Source organism: Bombina bombina, chromosome 4 (genome assembly GCF_027579735.1).
Source record: "Bombina bombina isolate aBomBom1 chromosome 4, aBomBom1.pri, whole genome shotgun sequence".
Classification (NCBI taxonomy): domain Eukaryota; kingdom Metazoa; phylum Chordata; class Amphibia; order Anura; family Bombinatoridae; genus Bombina; species Bombina bombina.
Window position 1 is genome coordinate 890,869,214 of NC_069502.1, and position 17,569 is coordinate 890,886,782.

The window sequence follows — 17,569 nt, forward strand, 5'->3', positions numbered from 1 at the left end:
AATGATTCAGATAGAGCATGCGATTTTAAGCAACTTTCTAATTTACTCCTATTATCAATTTTTCTTCATTCTCTTGCTATCTTTATTTCAAAAGCAGGAATGAAAAGTTTAGAAGTAAGCCCATTTGAGGTTCAGCACCCTGGATAGCGCTTGTTTATTGGTAGCTACATTTAGCAAACCAATAAACAAGCATAACCCAGGTTCTCAAACAAAAATGGGCTAGCTCCTAAGCTTTATATTTCTGCTTTTTAACTAAAGATAGCAAGAGAACGAAGAAAATTTGATAATAGGAGTAAATTAGAAAGTTGCTTAAGATTACAAGCTATCAAATGCATTAAAGAAACAAATTGGGCTTAGTATCCCTTTAAGTAAGTTTACTTCCAAATTGAATACAGTACCACATCATTTCCGCGAGCTCTAACAAACGTAGCACATGTCACACTGTGGTTTATAGCATAAGACAGTCCGCCAGGGGAGGAACATGTATTTGATGTAATTAGATAACATACATTTTTTTGTCAACATATACCTGGAGTTTTGAAAGTTCTTGCATTGATGATTGGTCCACCTGTAACTTGTCTCCACGCCTCCTCAGTTCTACAATTTCCAAATCCAGTTCTTTTAGACTGTCCTCTGCTTGCAGAATTGCCTGCAAAAAGATTATTTCCATTAAACATACACACTTCCATTACACAGACACAAATGCAATAGAATATGACCCTTTGTTATGTGTAAAACACTAAGCCAAATGGAAAAAAAAAAGAAAATCCCATCAAAATGATTTTATTCTTATATAATTTGCAGCTCCTAAGCAGGACACATTTGGTGAGCCAGTTAGACGTGACAAACACATGGAACAACCAATCACCAACCATGTGCTGCTTAGGAGCTGTAATTCTGTTGCAAGTTTTGCGAATGTTATGTAGGACTTATAACATTCTCTAATGTATTATAACATTTTATTTGTATATTTGAATTTTGTATTTATTTATAGCAAGACAAAAGGTGATTAGCAAATATGTCTGTAGTGCAAAATAAATGTTCATCCTAACATATTAAAGGGATACTGTAGTGCTAAAATTATATGCACTAAATCATTGCTTGCACTCCTTTAATAACCAACACACTTTAAGTAAGTGGATGTTATTGTATCAGCACTTACTAATGCTGGCAGTACTCCCAGTTACCCCATAACCAGCAATCTAACATTAGCCAAAATACTATTGAGCCTGATGACTGTGGGATCTGTACTTGCCATAGGATCTGGTTTTGCTTGGAGCTTTAGTGGCCACTAACGCATTTCTTTAATAAAATCTGCGTCAATTCACCAAGATGTCTTATAAAAATCTCCAAAATATTAATGTGCACATTGTTTAAATGGACAGTGTACACCAGAATTTTTATTGTTTAAAAAGATAGTTAATCCTTTAATTACCCATTCCCTAGTTTTGCACAACCAACACAGTTATATAAATACACTTTTTACCTCTGTGATTACCTTGTATCTAAGCCTCTGCAAACTGCCCCCTTATTTCAGTTATTTTGATAGACATCAATTTTAGCCAATCAGAGCTGGCTCACCTGAACTCCACGTGCGTGAGCACAGTGTTATTTATATGACACACATGAACTTACACCCTCTAGTGGTGAAAAACTGTCAAAATGCCCTGAGAGAAGAGGCGGCCTTCAAGGGCTTAGAAATTAGCATATGAACCTCCTAGGTTTAGCTTTCAACTAAGAATACCAAGAGAACAAAGCAAAATTGGTGATAAAAGTAAATTGGAAAATTGTTTAAACTTACATTCTCTATCTGAATCATGAAAGTTTATTTTAAACTAGACTGTCCCTTTAACTCCCAAAATGGTTAAACACATAGGTACAGACCCACTCAGAAACCACAAGCACTGCAGCTCCCAAGCTGAACACAGTTAGTAATTGGTGGAGTTATCTATTGGTGCACCAGCTGTTTCCTTCTTAGGACAAGTAGCTTTATGTGGCTCCAAATGGGGTTTTATCTATTTATTTAACCCTTTTGCGGGAGTCCAAGGGGGGAATTAGAGCACATATTTTGTTAAACTATAATGTCCCTTTAAATCTGCATATTCCTCCTGCATCCTCCTCCTAGTATAATGTTGTTATGGAGCTTCCGTAGAACACTAAACCAGTGTTTCTAAACTCCAGTCCTCAAAAACCCCTAAAATCCCAGATTTTCATAACTAGAGTACAGGTGAGATAATCAGCTGATCAGTAACCATGGTTACTAACCTGCTCTCACGCATCAGCTGACTATTTCACCTCTGCTAAGTTTCGATATAATGAAAATCTGGCCTGTTATGGATACTTGGGGGCTGGAGTTGAGAAACACTGCACTAAATAATAGAAAATTACTGCAAAGTGCTCAATATTGAATGAGATATTCCACTACTAAATGTTCTAGACAAGTTACATTTGAGATAGTTCTCATTAAATTAATGAAATGCTTTTCACATAGAATCCACTATTAGCAGGACACTACTGCAGTGACTTCAAACAATCATTTGGGCTACAAAATCAGGTTCCCTCTTGAACTGCAAAGGGCTCCATATATTATATGTGCTGTGTCTTTACCCCAATTAGGCCCCCAAATATTAAGTTCTGTAAGCGTTCCTGCTTTAACTTTTTGTTAGAATTCTCCAGAAAACAGTGAGCTGATTTTCTCTACAATCCAACCCACCACAGGGAAACTTGCAAGATCAAGTGGTAATAGTGTGGAAACAAATATTTAAAAAAAAATACATTTAAAGGGACACTGAACCCATTTTTTTTTCTTTCGCGATTCAGATAGAACATGAAATTTTAAGCAACTTTCTAATTTACTCCTATTATCAAATGTTCTTTATTCTCTTGGTATCTATATTTGAAATGCAAGAATGTAAGTTTAGATGCCGGCCCATTTTTGGTGAACAACCTAGGTTGTCCTTGCTGATTGGTGGATAAATTCATCCACCAATCAAAAACTGCTGTCCAGAGTTCTGAACCAAGAAAAAAGCTTAGATGCCTTTTTCATATAAAGATAGCAAGAGAACGAAGAAACATTGATAATAGGAGTAAATTAGAAAGTTGCTTAAAAATGCATGCTCTATCTGAATCACGAAAGAAAAAAATTGGTTTCAGTGTCCCTTTAAGTCCAAAAGTGCTGAGAACTAGAAGCAAATACATTTAAACCTGCAATTAAAAATGAACAGGAATCATATGGTGAACTTTCATTAGGTAGGTCATTAGGTAGGTCATTCACTACAATTTCTAATGATTTCTGACCTTTGTCTCTATGATTTATGAGACATAACCATGATCGATTTTTATTTATTTGCTCATTCTTTTATTTTATTCAATATACTCTTTTTTTTTTTCTTTCCCATTGTATGTCCCTTTAAAATAAGAACTGTAGATGTTACAATCTCATCTAAAATATCCCTACATCTATCAGTAAAGTAATGTAAAATAATTAACAAACATGTGAAGAATATAAAATCTCTAAATAGATTGATCTTTTGTAATATAGAACAAATTTACTTTGCCTATTAGACTACAGCTTTGATATTTGTATAAGCTGGAACTATATTTATCTTTGGTTTGAACATAATTTAGAATTTGATCAAGTATTTAAGTACTAATGGTGTGGTAAGTATACAATATTAGAATGATTTTTATTTTTTATAAAATGCGGACCACAAAATAATAATGATGGATGTAGTATTGCCATAAATAAAATTATTTTAACAAAATAAATGGTTAAATTTATCATAATCAATGATGGCCTTAATTAATTGAATTCATTAATCAATAAAAACAGCACGGGTTTTCCTCCATAGTATAGGGTTTGATAAATCTGGACAAGAATGTACTATTTTCTAAAAGTATTTGCTTGTTAGGTTCCATTTTTTCTTTAGACCACTTCTTCCTGACCTCTCTACTACCTTAAAGGATGCAGACTTTAAACATTTAGGACTTATTCACCCAAGATGATTGACCAGCCCTGCTCTTGAACAATCTGCTGTGTGAGAGCAGGGGGCAGACTTGCACAAGAGATTGCTTGTGTAATCTTAAATATCTGTAAACAAAACAAATCTAAGCAGAGGAGGGCCCTGCTCTGAGCAATTTAAGAAGTATTATTTTTTATCTTCAGGTTTATAAGTTGGGTAGTGATGTCAGAAATACTAAAGTGATCTGTTGTCCTTGCTATAGCATAGCAAAGAAAAGCAATTCTATAAATATGCTGACTTCTGTACACACAAGAATGATCATTATTATACTTTTTTCGCCAGTAGGAATGTAACAGATTTATTTTTTTCCAGCACGTTTATTCTATAAATATGCTGACTTCTGTACACACAAGAATGATCATTATTATACTTTTTTCGCCAGTAGGAATGTAACAGATTTATTTTTTTCCAGCACGTTTATTCTATAAATATGCTGACTTCTGTACACACAAGAATGATCATTATTATACTTTTTTCGCCAGTAGGAATGTAACAGATTTATTTTTTTCCAGCACGTTTATTCTATAAATATGCTGACTTCTGTACACACAAGAATGATCATTATTATACTTTTTTCACCAGTAGGAATGTAACAGATTTATTTTTTTCCAGCACGTTTATGTGACACCTTAAAAGTATATGATTCACTTATAGCATACAATTTAAAAAAACTTTCCAATTTACTTTTCTTATCAAATTTGCTTCCTTCTCTTGGTATCCTTTATTGAAGGAGCAGGAATGCACTAACTGGGACTTAGCTGAACACATCAGGTGATCCAATGAAATGAGGCATATATGTGCGGCCAGTCTAGGGTTGCAACCCGTCCCTTAAAATACAGAACACTTATAAGTTACACATGCTGCAGGGTGTGCAGGGATGAATATGTATAGTGCTGTCCAGAAACACAATACATGTTCCTCCCTGCACACCCTGCAGCATGTGTAACTCATAAGTGTTCAGGAAAACATGGCTGAGGTGGCAACCCTAGTGGCCAACAATCAGCAGCTAGCTCCCAGTAATGCATTGCTGCTCCTGAATCTACTCTCTTTTCAACTAATAACAAATTAAATTTCATAATAGAAGTAAATTGGAGTGTTGAATAAAATGTATTACTCTGTCTAAATCATGAAAATACATTGTTTCATGTCCCTTTAAGGAAGGCCTAGTATTTCAGTGTTGAGTTTGCTTAACTGCAATAACTAGTAACTGTAAGAACAATTATTTTATAAATCTTGACATGCAGTGTACCAAAGATATATTACAGTGGTTTTGGATAATATAATTGTGTTCTATACATCCAGTATGTTGGTTATACATATGTCCCATGGTGACTGTAATAAATATTGTAGAAAACCTTTTAGATATGTTTGCATTTTGAACCGAATATATTTTAGCAATAGACTAGGCAAGTGCATGAAAAATAAATCATGGTATTTTTAAACCACTCGTTACATTTTTGTGGAGGGAACAGTTTGTGAGATTAATTATGATACTTATTTTTGTCGTATCATGAAATATTATAAAGGCTAAGGGCTAGATTACAAGTGGAGTGATAATTTATTGTGCGCCCACAAATGGGTAAATTCACCCGTTTGCGGGTGCACGATAAGCAACCAGCTATTACAAGTGGTTGGTTATTGCTACCGCGAGCTTGCCGTAGAGCAATTAGCGTTCCGAAAATTAACCAGAGGTCAGACCTCTGGTTAATTTTCTAAGTGCCCCCAAATTTTAGAGTATTAATCTGTATCAAAAAATAAAAATATTAGCATTTTTATTTGTTAATAAAGTAACTGCATAAGGCAGTTATAAGGGGCTAAAGTTGGCGGGTGTGGGGTGTTTGAAAAAAAAAAACCAGCACTGAAAAGTGCCTTTATATAGTGGTTTATGGGAACTGTGTGTTCCCTGTAAATATATATGTATATGCTTATATACATATATATTTGTGTTAATATGTGTATATACACATATTAACACATAAATATATATATATGTATATCAGCATATACATATATATTTATATTTGCTGCCGATTGCTGTGCGACTTTCCCCCATTGCTGCGCTTAGGCTCTGTGCCGTGTATGATGGCATCAGAATGAGGCTCCCATTGGAGCCTATAGAAGTGCGCTCTTGTGAGCCCAATGCTTCCGTGCAATTGCACCTAACTCGTAATACCAGCGAACATTTGCGTTCACTGGTATTACAAAGTAGAGTGCAAGTATCGCTTTAGTGAAAGCGATATTATGCGCTCCACTTATAATCTGGCCCTAAATGAGTTTTAGCCTCTTTGCCATTAAAAAGTTAAGGTAGATGCATTGCCTACTTTAGAACCTGGGCAGTCATCAAGTGACCATGCGATGAAAGTTGGAAAATACTACTGGTAATTTGAGTGTCTTATAATATTGTTCTACCAATCTAAAATAGGAGGGCAGTGGTGGATAAATTATTGTGGAAATAACAATAAAAAAAACAACTTTGTTTCTGTATCTGTGATTCAAGGGCTGCAAGTAAAAATCTGCCCATGGAAGCATAGGTATTATGTTCACCATACAACTAATCATATGATCCCTGTCTAGTTTCAAATTTTCAGAGGATGAATATTAGTCAATGATATTATGTGAGGTTGGGAGTCCATTTAAAATACTGTTGTTTTTAGGGAACTCTCATTCAGGTTGATTTCCTCTGCCAACGAAATGTCCTGAAGATGGATGGGAACTCAATGATATGTGTCTAAGTGAGTCTAGGCAGTACACCCTCAACAGATAATCATCCAGGTATGGGATTACCAGGATACTTGGATTTCTGACATACGCTATATTTGGGTTGATAGTGCCTTTGTGGAAAGAAACATTCAGAAATGTACAACATAGAAAACTATAAGATTCTAGTTGAACAGGTATATGAAGATGTGCATCTTCACACCTAATAATTATATTGGGAAACAAGCCACACAGACTGCATCTTAAACAGAAAACACACTATTTGATTCCAGCCTCTGTTTAAAAAGACCTTTATTCCTTCATTACAGGGTCCATAGCAACAAACAGCTACAACATTTCAGGCCTGCTATAGGCCCTTAGTCATGTACTCCTATGTACCCTGTAATGAAGGAATAAAGGTATTTTTAAAGAAATCCATTTGGAATCAATTTGTCTGTTTTCTATTTGATGAAGATTTGGCAGTCTGATTCCTTGCCCGGCATTGTGAGCGTGCGGTTTTCCACAGTATTGAAAAAAATGCATCTTAAATTAAAGCCCTTTCACATACTGCTTCAGTGCCTTTTCGGTCAATGGTAAGGTGAAATTTACATCTCTTTTCTGGGAAAATGCTATAATAAACATCTTAAATAAAACAACATGTTTCTGGTTCTTTTAGTGGTCCCTATGTAAAAGCTTGGTTGATACTTGTGTCCAAAGGTGGTTGCAGTCTTGTGAAACCAAATAAGTGCTTTAAACACTGTAGATTGTAATAAGGTTTTGAGAAAAATAAAAACAAACAATTTCACCTTAGTCTATGTTCTTCACTTAGGCATCTAAAAAAGAGGAAACCATGCCTCCTTGTTTATGGGATTTTTTTATTTATTTATTTTGCTTTAAATGATGAATAAAGCCATAAAGAGAGTAGATGTCTCCATTTAAGGAGTCCATGATGGGAGTGAGGTTGTGGAGGTGGGAATCAGAATTAAAACATTGTAAAAATTCTACTTATCTAAAGTGTCCAAAAGATGTATTCTATATGTCTCTTTAAATACATTTTCTAGGGTGCTCCTGATACTAATTAATTTATTCAATTATCTCCTACAAATATCAGATATGACCTGTTCTGAACACAACTTCCTAGATATGGAAGATATGGAAATCTAAACCTGTTCTTTTAGATAATTTACCAAAATCACATTATTCCCAATCCACTCATTTTTACACTACTTCCATTTATAAAGAAAACACAAAATCAGACGAATTACATTTATTGGAAAATCAATATTATTCCACATCACTATTCATTTGCATTACAAAATGTTACACTTAAACACTGGCCTTAGAAATATGATTAAATAAAACAAACATCATTACAATTATTACTGCTACTACTTTTAGTTTATGACTAGAGGTAATAAAAGATAGAAAAGAAAATTATATAAAAAGTTTTAGTATTCCTCACAGTATATTGATAACATTTTTTTTTTAGTGTTGCAATTAATTTAATCCTAATTTATTAATGGGTATGTACCTCAGTAACATACAAATAAACCCCATGAATAATCTAAAATTAAAAGTGATATTGTGCTAAAAAAAAAAACTGGTGCAAACAGCAACAATTTACTCAAATAAAAAAAGTATTTGCTTTTTTTTTTCTTAAACCCCCCCCCCCCCCAAAAAAAAAAAAAACGTATATGATATCCAGGCCTGATAATTTGAAAAATATTTATATAATATTTCACATAAACAACTTAAATATAATAGAAAATAATAATAACAATATAAAAAACTGCTCATAAAGAAAGATTATTTTTACATATAAGTCAAACCTATTGATCAATAGTTTAAGAATTAAATTATCTTAACATTTTATATTTCAATATTTTATTTTAGAACCGAAAAACGTTGTGATACAATTTTAAAAGTGTATTTAATCTTACTGTTCATACATTAAACATCTATTAAAACCTAAAAAAGTCTTGTCAAGAAAACTGAAATATATTGTAATTGAGGTTTTATTTGGTATTTTAAAGGCACTCTACAAATAACCGATAATAATAAAGAAAAGGTATTTTTTATAAATATAATATAGTTTGAATATTCCCTGATTTAATAAAACATATTAGTTCTGTATATAGATGTTGAGTGCAGTTTATGAAATGTAATTTAGTATTATGTAATGTTTGTTTTCGGATGCACTTATTCAACAAAGAGAAGTCAAGTTTTCACTATTTCAATGTCACTTTAACAATGGGATTTTTGCCCTTTAGCTTCTTAAAGGGACCGTATACACCAATTTTCTTATCACTGCATGTAATAGACACTACTATAAAGAAGAATATGTACAGAAACTGATATATACTGATCCAGTATAAACCCTTTTAGGTTAGGCTGGGACACCCACTGAAAGGGGCTGGGGAAACAGGAACAGTAGCCCCCCCCCCCTGCCCTACATATGGAAAGACAGATTATACAAACTGAAGCTGCAGCAAATCTGTAGACATCATACATCTAAAACTTTGGGGCTTGGTTAGGAGTCTGAAAATCAGCACAATGCTGTTAAAAAAATAAGCAAAATTGTAAAATGTTTACAAAAAGGATAGGCTATATAAAGGGATCATCTAAAAAACATTTATGTAAAGTAAAATCTAGTGTACAATGTCCCTTTAAATGACTTCCACTGTACAGCTCTCAAAACTAAATGCAGCAGCCCTTGCATATCTAGTTATTTGGGTGATACAAATGAAACAATAAACTCATCATACAAGCTTGCTTGTATAGTATTATCGGTATCTTGGAATGTGACCCATCTTGTACAGGGTTCCTGTGGATTCAAGAAAAGGATAAAATCCCTGGAAATATGAAATACATAAGGATAAGCTTTTCAAGAGAAAGATAAGATAGAGTAGAGAAAAAAAGAGAAAGCACAGCAACAAATGATAACATTCACTATGATAAGTTTCCAATTCCATGGAAACTATTGGGTAAACTATGAAAGACAAATCATTTTAGTTACAACACTTTCTGAAAAAATATAAGACATAAAATCAGGGGCAAAGTGAGCAGTTGGGCAATAGGACCTGGACCAAAGGCCTAGCATGTAAGGGGCTCTTGATGTGCTGTTTATGCTCATAGTCACAGTTGGCTAAATGGGCTAGCGCAGAGGTGATAGTTGAGCTACTCTAGCTGTTGTGACTGTGAGGGAACAGGTGGCAGCAGGCAGGCAAATTTTAGTATGGGACCATACACACAGTGAGTGACTACACCCCCCCTCAGTTTAAAGATTTGCTAGACCAGCTGCAGCACTGACAGCTTTGCTTGTGGTTATAAACTTGGATGGGCATAAGATGATCAGGAGCTAGCGCAGCGCTGACAGCTGCACTAGCAGTAACTAAGCAGTTAAGTGTGCATGCCCTCTCCCTGCAGTGGGTATGTGGCTATGGGGGCTCTAGAGATGGTGTCCCAGGCCCTTGATGTTGGACTCCATGTCCCTGGCATTGGGGCCCTGGTGGGTGCGATGCAGTCAGACAGTGGGTTAAGGAAGGGGCATATGAGGCAGGATATGGCATAGGGGGCAGGGTTGGGTAGGCAGGGGTTCCCTTCCCTCATTTTTAGCCAGGGGGCCTGGTTGGTCTCAGTCTGCCCCTGCATAAAATGTTTGTTTTAGCTCAGTTGACAGAAAGATTATACCTTGTTGAATGCAGTATAATGAATGACAAAACATTTATTTAAGTTTAAAGTATTGCAGGAACTGATTATCTCACTACAGAATGAAAACTCCAAAGCAAAAGCCTTGAGACATTGAGACTACCTTAAGACTGTTTTCTATTGCAGTAATAGGTAATAAAGATGTCTATAGTCATAGTTTATTTAGTCTTTATAAACATATTTAAAGGAATAGTCTAGTCAAAATAAAACTTTCATGAATCAGATAGAGCAGGCAATTTTAAGCAACTTTCTAATTTACTCCTATTAGCAATTTTTCTTCGTTCTCTTGGTATCTTTATTTGAAAAAGCAAGAATGTAAGCATAGGTGCCAGCCCATTTTTGGTTCAGTACCTGGGTAGCACTTTCTGATTGTTGTCTAAATCTAGCCACCAATCGGCAAGCGCTACCCAGGTGCTGAACCAAAATTGGGCCCGCTCCTACGCTTACATTCAAATAAAGAATCCAAGAGAATGAAAAATATTTGATAATAGGTGTAAATTAGAAAGTTGCTTAAAATTGCATGCTCTATCTGAATCATGAACGTTTAATTTTAACTAGACTGTTCCTTTAAGTTTATATGCAACAGCATATTCTGTAAAATATTCATACACCACTTAAGTATGTACTTGTAGAAAATTTACTTAATCCGATTTGATGGGAATAAATTAGATCTTGATTGCGTTTCTAACTATATAAACCAATCTGGAGTTACCGTAATTTGGATATATAAACAAAAGAAACTGCTTTATGCTCTGTATACAAGATATACAGTACATATTGGACAATTGACACATTGGATATGAAAACAAGACTTGTTAAAAAACTAAAAGTACTTGCAGAAGTGGATACAAATACTACAACTAAAATGTTATAGATTCCCTTTCCAAAAGTTAGACACATTTACGGTACATATCAACCTAGAAAAAAGCTATTGAATTTGAGCTGAAAATGCTTTTTTTTGCTTTGGGTTAGGAGGAAAAACAAAGATGTTTTGAAAACTGACATATAAATTGACTTTGCACTGCAGCACTTTACAAAGGCAATTTGGCCATTTGTATTTTCTTTTGTTAATCTTTGTGCATTTAAAACTTGGCTGTAACGTAATGAAAACAAATAAAAACAAACACTATTACAGTCTAACATTAGATGTCTGTGGAAATAGTTAATAAGCCAAAACGTCACAGTAATAAATGACACACAAAGAGTAAGAATTACTGCTGTAGAGAAGAATCCTTGTGTTTGTGATAACATTGCAGAGATATGTCTCTCTAGTTTATTATATACAGTTCTCCTGCTATAAAAGTGTACCAAATAAATGTAGTCAATTTGTGTGCAAATTGTTTCTAGAGTCAAATCTGATGCCCATTTAATTGTATTTCATGTAATTATGTCTAACAAATGCAATGATATCTGCAATTCAGGCAACAATTTGAATTTGACGTAGATTTGATTGTTGAGCATGAGACCTTCAGGACGATTATGATGTGTATTATCTAAATTTGCAGAAAATTTTTAATGTGTTTTAAGATCATTTTATTGCATCAAATTTAGGAATCTTGTATTTCATAATTTAATATGAATTTTAAAGTATGTATGTATGTATGTATTGGGTACTTGTAAAGCGCGGCTAATCACCCATAAGGGTCTCAAGACGCTGCTCATTTTATCGATCTCAGAAGGATAAAAGACTGAGTGGACCTTGCCGGGGATCAAACCTGCAACCCTTGGGTTGCTACAGAGCTTAGCCACAGTGCCTTAGCACAGTAGGATTTCTGAAATATAGTTACAATGCAAGAAAAGAAAATACCTGTATTTGCTCTTTTGCCGGACGCTCAACAGCTTCGGCTAACTTGTGCAGAGTTGCATATTTGTTCTCCGCTAATGATGTAAACACCATTTTTAAATCATTCTACAAAACATGCAATATAGAGAAATTAAATTAAGTCAGACACCGTGTGCAGTTATATAACATTTTACATTATAAACAGTATCAACACTACACTGGAAATAGGTCATTAAAAAAAAAAACAGTACACTTAGAAATAATGTATGTTATTTATTTAAAGAGACAAAAAGTATTAAAGTGATACACGGTTTGGAGATATTATGAAACTTGTACTTGTTTGTTTAAAGGAACACTGAACCCAATTTTTTTCTTTTGTGATTCAGATAGAGCATGCAATTTTAAGCAACTTTCTAATTTATTCTTATTATCAAATGTTCTTCATTCTCTTGGTATCTTTTTTTGAAAAGCAAGAATTAAGTTGGTGGATAAATTCACCCACCAATAAACAAGAGCTGTCCAGTGTCCTGAACCAAAAATTGTCTGGCTCCTTAGTTTAGATGCCTTCTTTTTCAAATAAAGATAGCAAGAAAACGAAGATAACAACAAATTGATAATTAGGAGTAAATTAGAAAGTTGTTTAAAATTGCATGCTCTATCTGAATCACGAAAAAAAAAATTTGGGTTCAGTGTCCCTTTAAGATTTTAAATTACCCACATTTATCTTAAAGGGATACTGAACCCAAATTTTAAGCAATTTTCTAATTTACTCCTACTTTAGCATTTAGACACCAATTAGCAAGTGCTACCCAGGTGCTGAACAAAAGATGGGCCGGGCTTGTAAGCTTACATCCCTGCTTTTTCAAATAAAGATACCAAGAGAACAAAGAAAAATTGATAATGGAAGTAAATTAAAAAGTTTGTTAAAAATGCATGCTCTTTCTGAATCATGAAAGAAAAAGTTATCTTAAAGTTTCCCTTTAAGATAAATGTGGGTAATTTAAAAAGAATGATTGTTCAAAGATTCTTTTTGAATTTATTATTTATATAAAACAAAATTGCACATTTTTGTTACTTTCAAAAGATTTATATTTAGTAGAAATGCATAATGCATTAAAGGAAAAATATTTCTACTATTACATATTTTGGAAGCCTATATTTTTAGATGTATAATATATTAAAATGTCCTTATTTTATCTTCAACTATCTTCAGCTATGTTTTTCAAAGAGATAAATGTTTCACACTGCATAGACGGTACTGATGATGTAACATTATGATGGTTAATTATACACATATAACTGTTCAAATCTATCTATAGTCTCCGCAATAATTACTTGGCTTTGTAACTGAGTGTATTACATCTTCAGTAAAAATGTGTCTATGCAGAGACGAAGGGTCACTTTGGAGTTATCCTTTCAGATATCAATTATTTATCACTATTTATATGTTATCCTTGTACTACACTGTAGACATATTCATATAGCGTACCACAAACCTAAATTCATGCCCGCCATGTTTAAAAATGTGCTTACCTGGAAGGTCAGAAGTTCCTGCAGTCTTTCCTTCATTTGATGGCACCGGTTATTTACAACTAACTCCAAAGAGTTTAGCCTTCCCATTAGACAATATAGCGTATCCTCTATTAGCTCTTGGCGTTTTCCACTGGTGGAAAAGGTTTGGAAGAAAAGGCTCTTGTTCTTGTCCATTTCCTCCGACATATCCTTTATGTCTTTTGCCAAATTCTGGTGTTCAAAAACAAAAACATCATTGGGGGTTTATTAAATGCTGCTAGCGCACTCAAAGCTCTTAATCAGATTGATTTTTATATTCACCATATCAGGAATTACAATGTATTAGCTAAAATACACAAACAAACCTAAAATGTTGCAGTTATTGGGTATGGTTACTACTACTATGTGCCTAATCATATGCTTTTAATAATAGGCGGTACCTCTTGATTGTCAAGGCAGGTCTGTGTCTCTTCTGTTTGTAGGGGGGTTGCTGCAAAAAGTCTTTCCTCCACATCATCTAGCCAAGTAGATGTTGCTGAGACTGCATCATACAGTTTTTTCTCCAATGGGAGACTCTTCTTGTCTAAGCCTACATTCTGCACAAATGCATTAAAAGTCAATTTTATTAGAATATAGAAAATATATCAACAAGGCTTAAAGGAACAGTAAAGTCAAAATAAAACTGGATAGAGTATGAAATATTAAACAGCTTTTCAATTTACTTCTATTATCAATTTTGCTTAGTTCTCTTGGTATTATTTGTTAAAAGAGTAATCCTAGGTGAGCCCAGGAGCGTGCACATGTCTATAGCCATCTGGCAGCAGTGACTATAACATTGTTATATAATAATGCAAATACTGCTGCCACAGATTGCTAAAGACATGTGTATGCTCCCAAGCATCTATCAACCGACCTAGGTTTATGCTTCAACAAAGGATAACAAAGGAATAAAGCAAATTTGATAAACGTTAATTGGAAAGTTGTTTAAAATTGCAAGCTCTATCTGAATGTTTACTTTTAACTTAACTGTCCCATTAAAAGCAATCAGTTAGCTAAAGGAAGTTTTAAAAAAAAGTTTCTGTTTACCTGAGAAGAAGCATTTTCCAAAGCTTGGTTCAATCCATCCAAGATATTTGTTAGAGATGCTTTATCTTGGACTTGCTTATCTCCTTTGTAAAAAGGCACTCCGGATATTAGTTGGCTTGTTTCATTGTATATCTGCATAAAAAAATAAGGGTTAATATTAACTGAATCCTCTAAATTGACCAGATACTTGTTTAACTGAATTAGTGCATTTCCACTGATGGACCCCAATAGCCATGTTTTTTACACAGTATTTTATTTGCATAGCCATATTTTGTTTATGTGGTATGGGAGGATACTCAAAGCCTAGTACATAAATGTGTGACTATATTATATTATATAGTATTAAGTATTTATTACTCGCTGGAGCTGCAGATATATTTTAGAAACAATTGGAAAAATATATTAATGGTAATATACAAAATTAAAATATTTGTCTGTTTGTGGCTTGTGAGTACTGCTGAGTTGAAATGGCTTATAAATAAGTGTTTCCGCATAGAATACATATGCCAAAAAGTGCATGGACCTTGGGGGAGGTGCCAAATATTCCACCAAACCAAACTGAATCTTTACCAACTGCCACTGATAAACACCTTTCTCTAGATTTTGTAAAAATTGAATAATTAAAGTAGCAGAAAGTTGGCGGCAATCGTTTTGGATTCAAAGAACTAAAATAGAAAAAAAAAGTATATTAAATAAATATGTGTTCACTTATGTTACTGAGCCATGTACAAATAGTGTTATTGCTAACAAATATATCAGAATCATCAGCCCTAGCAGTGCTCACATTTTATGAAAATGCCTATGCTGATGTAGCCTTCAGTGACCAAAATTGAGGAACTAAACTGATTGCTGGAAGGAGATGGACAACAAAAAAAAAAACAAGAAACTCATCCATGTTTTCCAGAATCTATCATTTGCAACATTTACAGCTTGGGGTAAGATAATACTATTCTATCATAAATACAATTATTACTGGTTGCTCTTGTTCCTGCTGTAAAGCATTCTGTACTAATTTCTCCTTGGTGCTTAGCTCTTGATGCAGACTTTCCCACTTCATTTTCATTTGACTTTCTGGCGTTGTTCGCAAACCTTCCAATCCAAGCTCTTGAGATAAGGCATCTGGACGTTCACTGTTTAAAAAGGAAATTATTTGTGAATGAAAGTTTGTAAAGGATAAACCCATTAAAAGGACATGAAACTCACAATTGTTGTTTCAAGATTCATATAGAGCATACAACTTTAGAAAACTTTCAGATTTACTTTTATTGCCATCACTTTTGCTTGATTCTCTTTGTATCTATTGTTAAAGAAGTAGCAAAGCACTACTGTGATTTAGCTGAACACATTATGTGAGCCAATGAACAGATTTGTTCCCTGTAGTGCACTGCTGCTCCTAAGCCTACCTAGGTATGCTTTACGACAAAAGATGCTAAGAGAACAAACAAAACAAAAATGTATGCTTACCTGATAAATTAATTTCATTCATGAGTCCACAAGCCATTCCTACGAGGATTTTTTTTTTTTTTTTTTTTTTTTTAATTCAATTTTTATTGAGGTTTTTTTTTGCAAGTACAATGAATGAAAAATATACAAAGATCAAAATCATGAAAATACACAACCAGGAATATTACATTACAGCTACGTAAAACATATTAAGAGTATTTTCAGTACCTATATGTTGGTGTATCTGAAAACCAAAGTACTCCAGGGTAATCAAAATTAGTAAGGATGTAAATGAAACCTCATTTTATATAAACTGTAATTTCCTCCATAACTATATAGAGCCACTCATGGGCTTAGGAAAGTTCGAATGACACAGGGGAGGAAAGGAAATGATACAAGCGGTCACTCTTGGACCTTTGAAATAATAAAATGTTAAAACTTGGCAGAGCAAAAGCTAGATTTCTGGCAGCACAATATTATAGGTAGAATATCCTCCTTTTATTGCTAACGTTTAATGTTTAGTTAGGGTGCTAGGAGCGAATACATCTTCATAAGCAAGCAGGGACAATAATCTTAATTTTAAAAATAACTAACGTAGTTTCGCCAATTTTAGCATTAGATTGGGCATGGTGAAAACAGCATAAAGGGTAGTATGTATCTTATTTCTCTTAGATTAGTCTATTGAGATAGGGGAATGCATATGCATTGAAGTGTAATCAGGTCAACTTTGTTCTGGTGTATTATATATAAACTGTTTCTATGATGCCTCGGCCGTAGGCAATATGACTTAATATTAGGCCTGGATTAGCCTAAAATGTTATGAGAGTAGGGAAATACACCGTCTAAAACAAACCTGCCTTTTTAGTAGTTATCCACTAAACTGGGAACCTCAATTAAATGTTCATAAGTCACCAATACAGGCAAACCTAAGCATAAAACCCAGTAGTATAAATTATCAAATAGTGATTAGCATAGTTATTATATACTCCATGTGAATTCACACTATGCCTATTATGTTGCCAGTGTAATACTCTGCTTACTGAGAGTCTGCACTTGCTTTAGTTTAGACTTGTGATAATTAAATACTGCTACATAGACATCTAGCCTAAGTGGACTAGCAGGGTATCAGCAATGAAGTGGTCAGCATTGGAGATGTGAAAAGCTATAAGGATAACCATACTAACATGAATGTGTCCCCAAGATATTCAAGGGAAGGTTGTAACTAGTGGGTGATAAGCAGCAGCCTCTCTAAACATATGACATTCCTGACACCTATCTGCTGTAAATTATTGTAATCTTATATGTTCTAAACAAAATA

The 17,569-nt window shown here is 34.0% G+C and overlaps 1 protein-coding gene across 1 annotated transcript in view; it reads right to left on the reverse strand.

Annotated features, from left to right (window-relative positions):
- Nucleotides 1–17,569, reverse strand: part of SYNE1 (spectrin repeat containing nuclear envelope protein 1) — a 780,519-nt gene that overhangs the window by 195,082 nt on the left and 567,868 nt on the right. Inside the window, 6 exon segments of the mRNA XM_053711805.1 lie at nucleotides 530–649; nucleotides 12,235–12,336; nucleotides 13,744–13,953; nucleotides 14,163–14,318; nucleotides 14,809–14,940; nucleotides 15,782–15,938. Coding sequence (XP_053567780.1) covers nucleotides 530–649; nucleotides 12,235–12,336; nucleotides 13,744–13,953; nucleotides 14,163–14,318; nucleotides 14,809–14,940; nucleotides 15,782–15,938 — 877 coding nt within the window.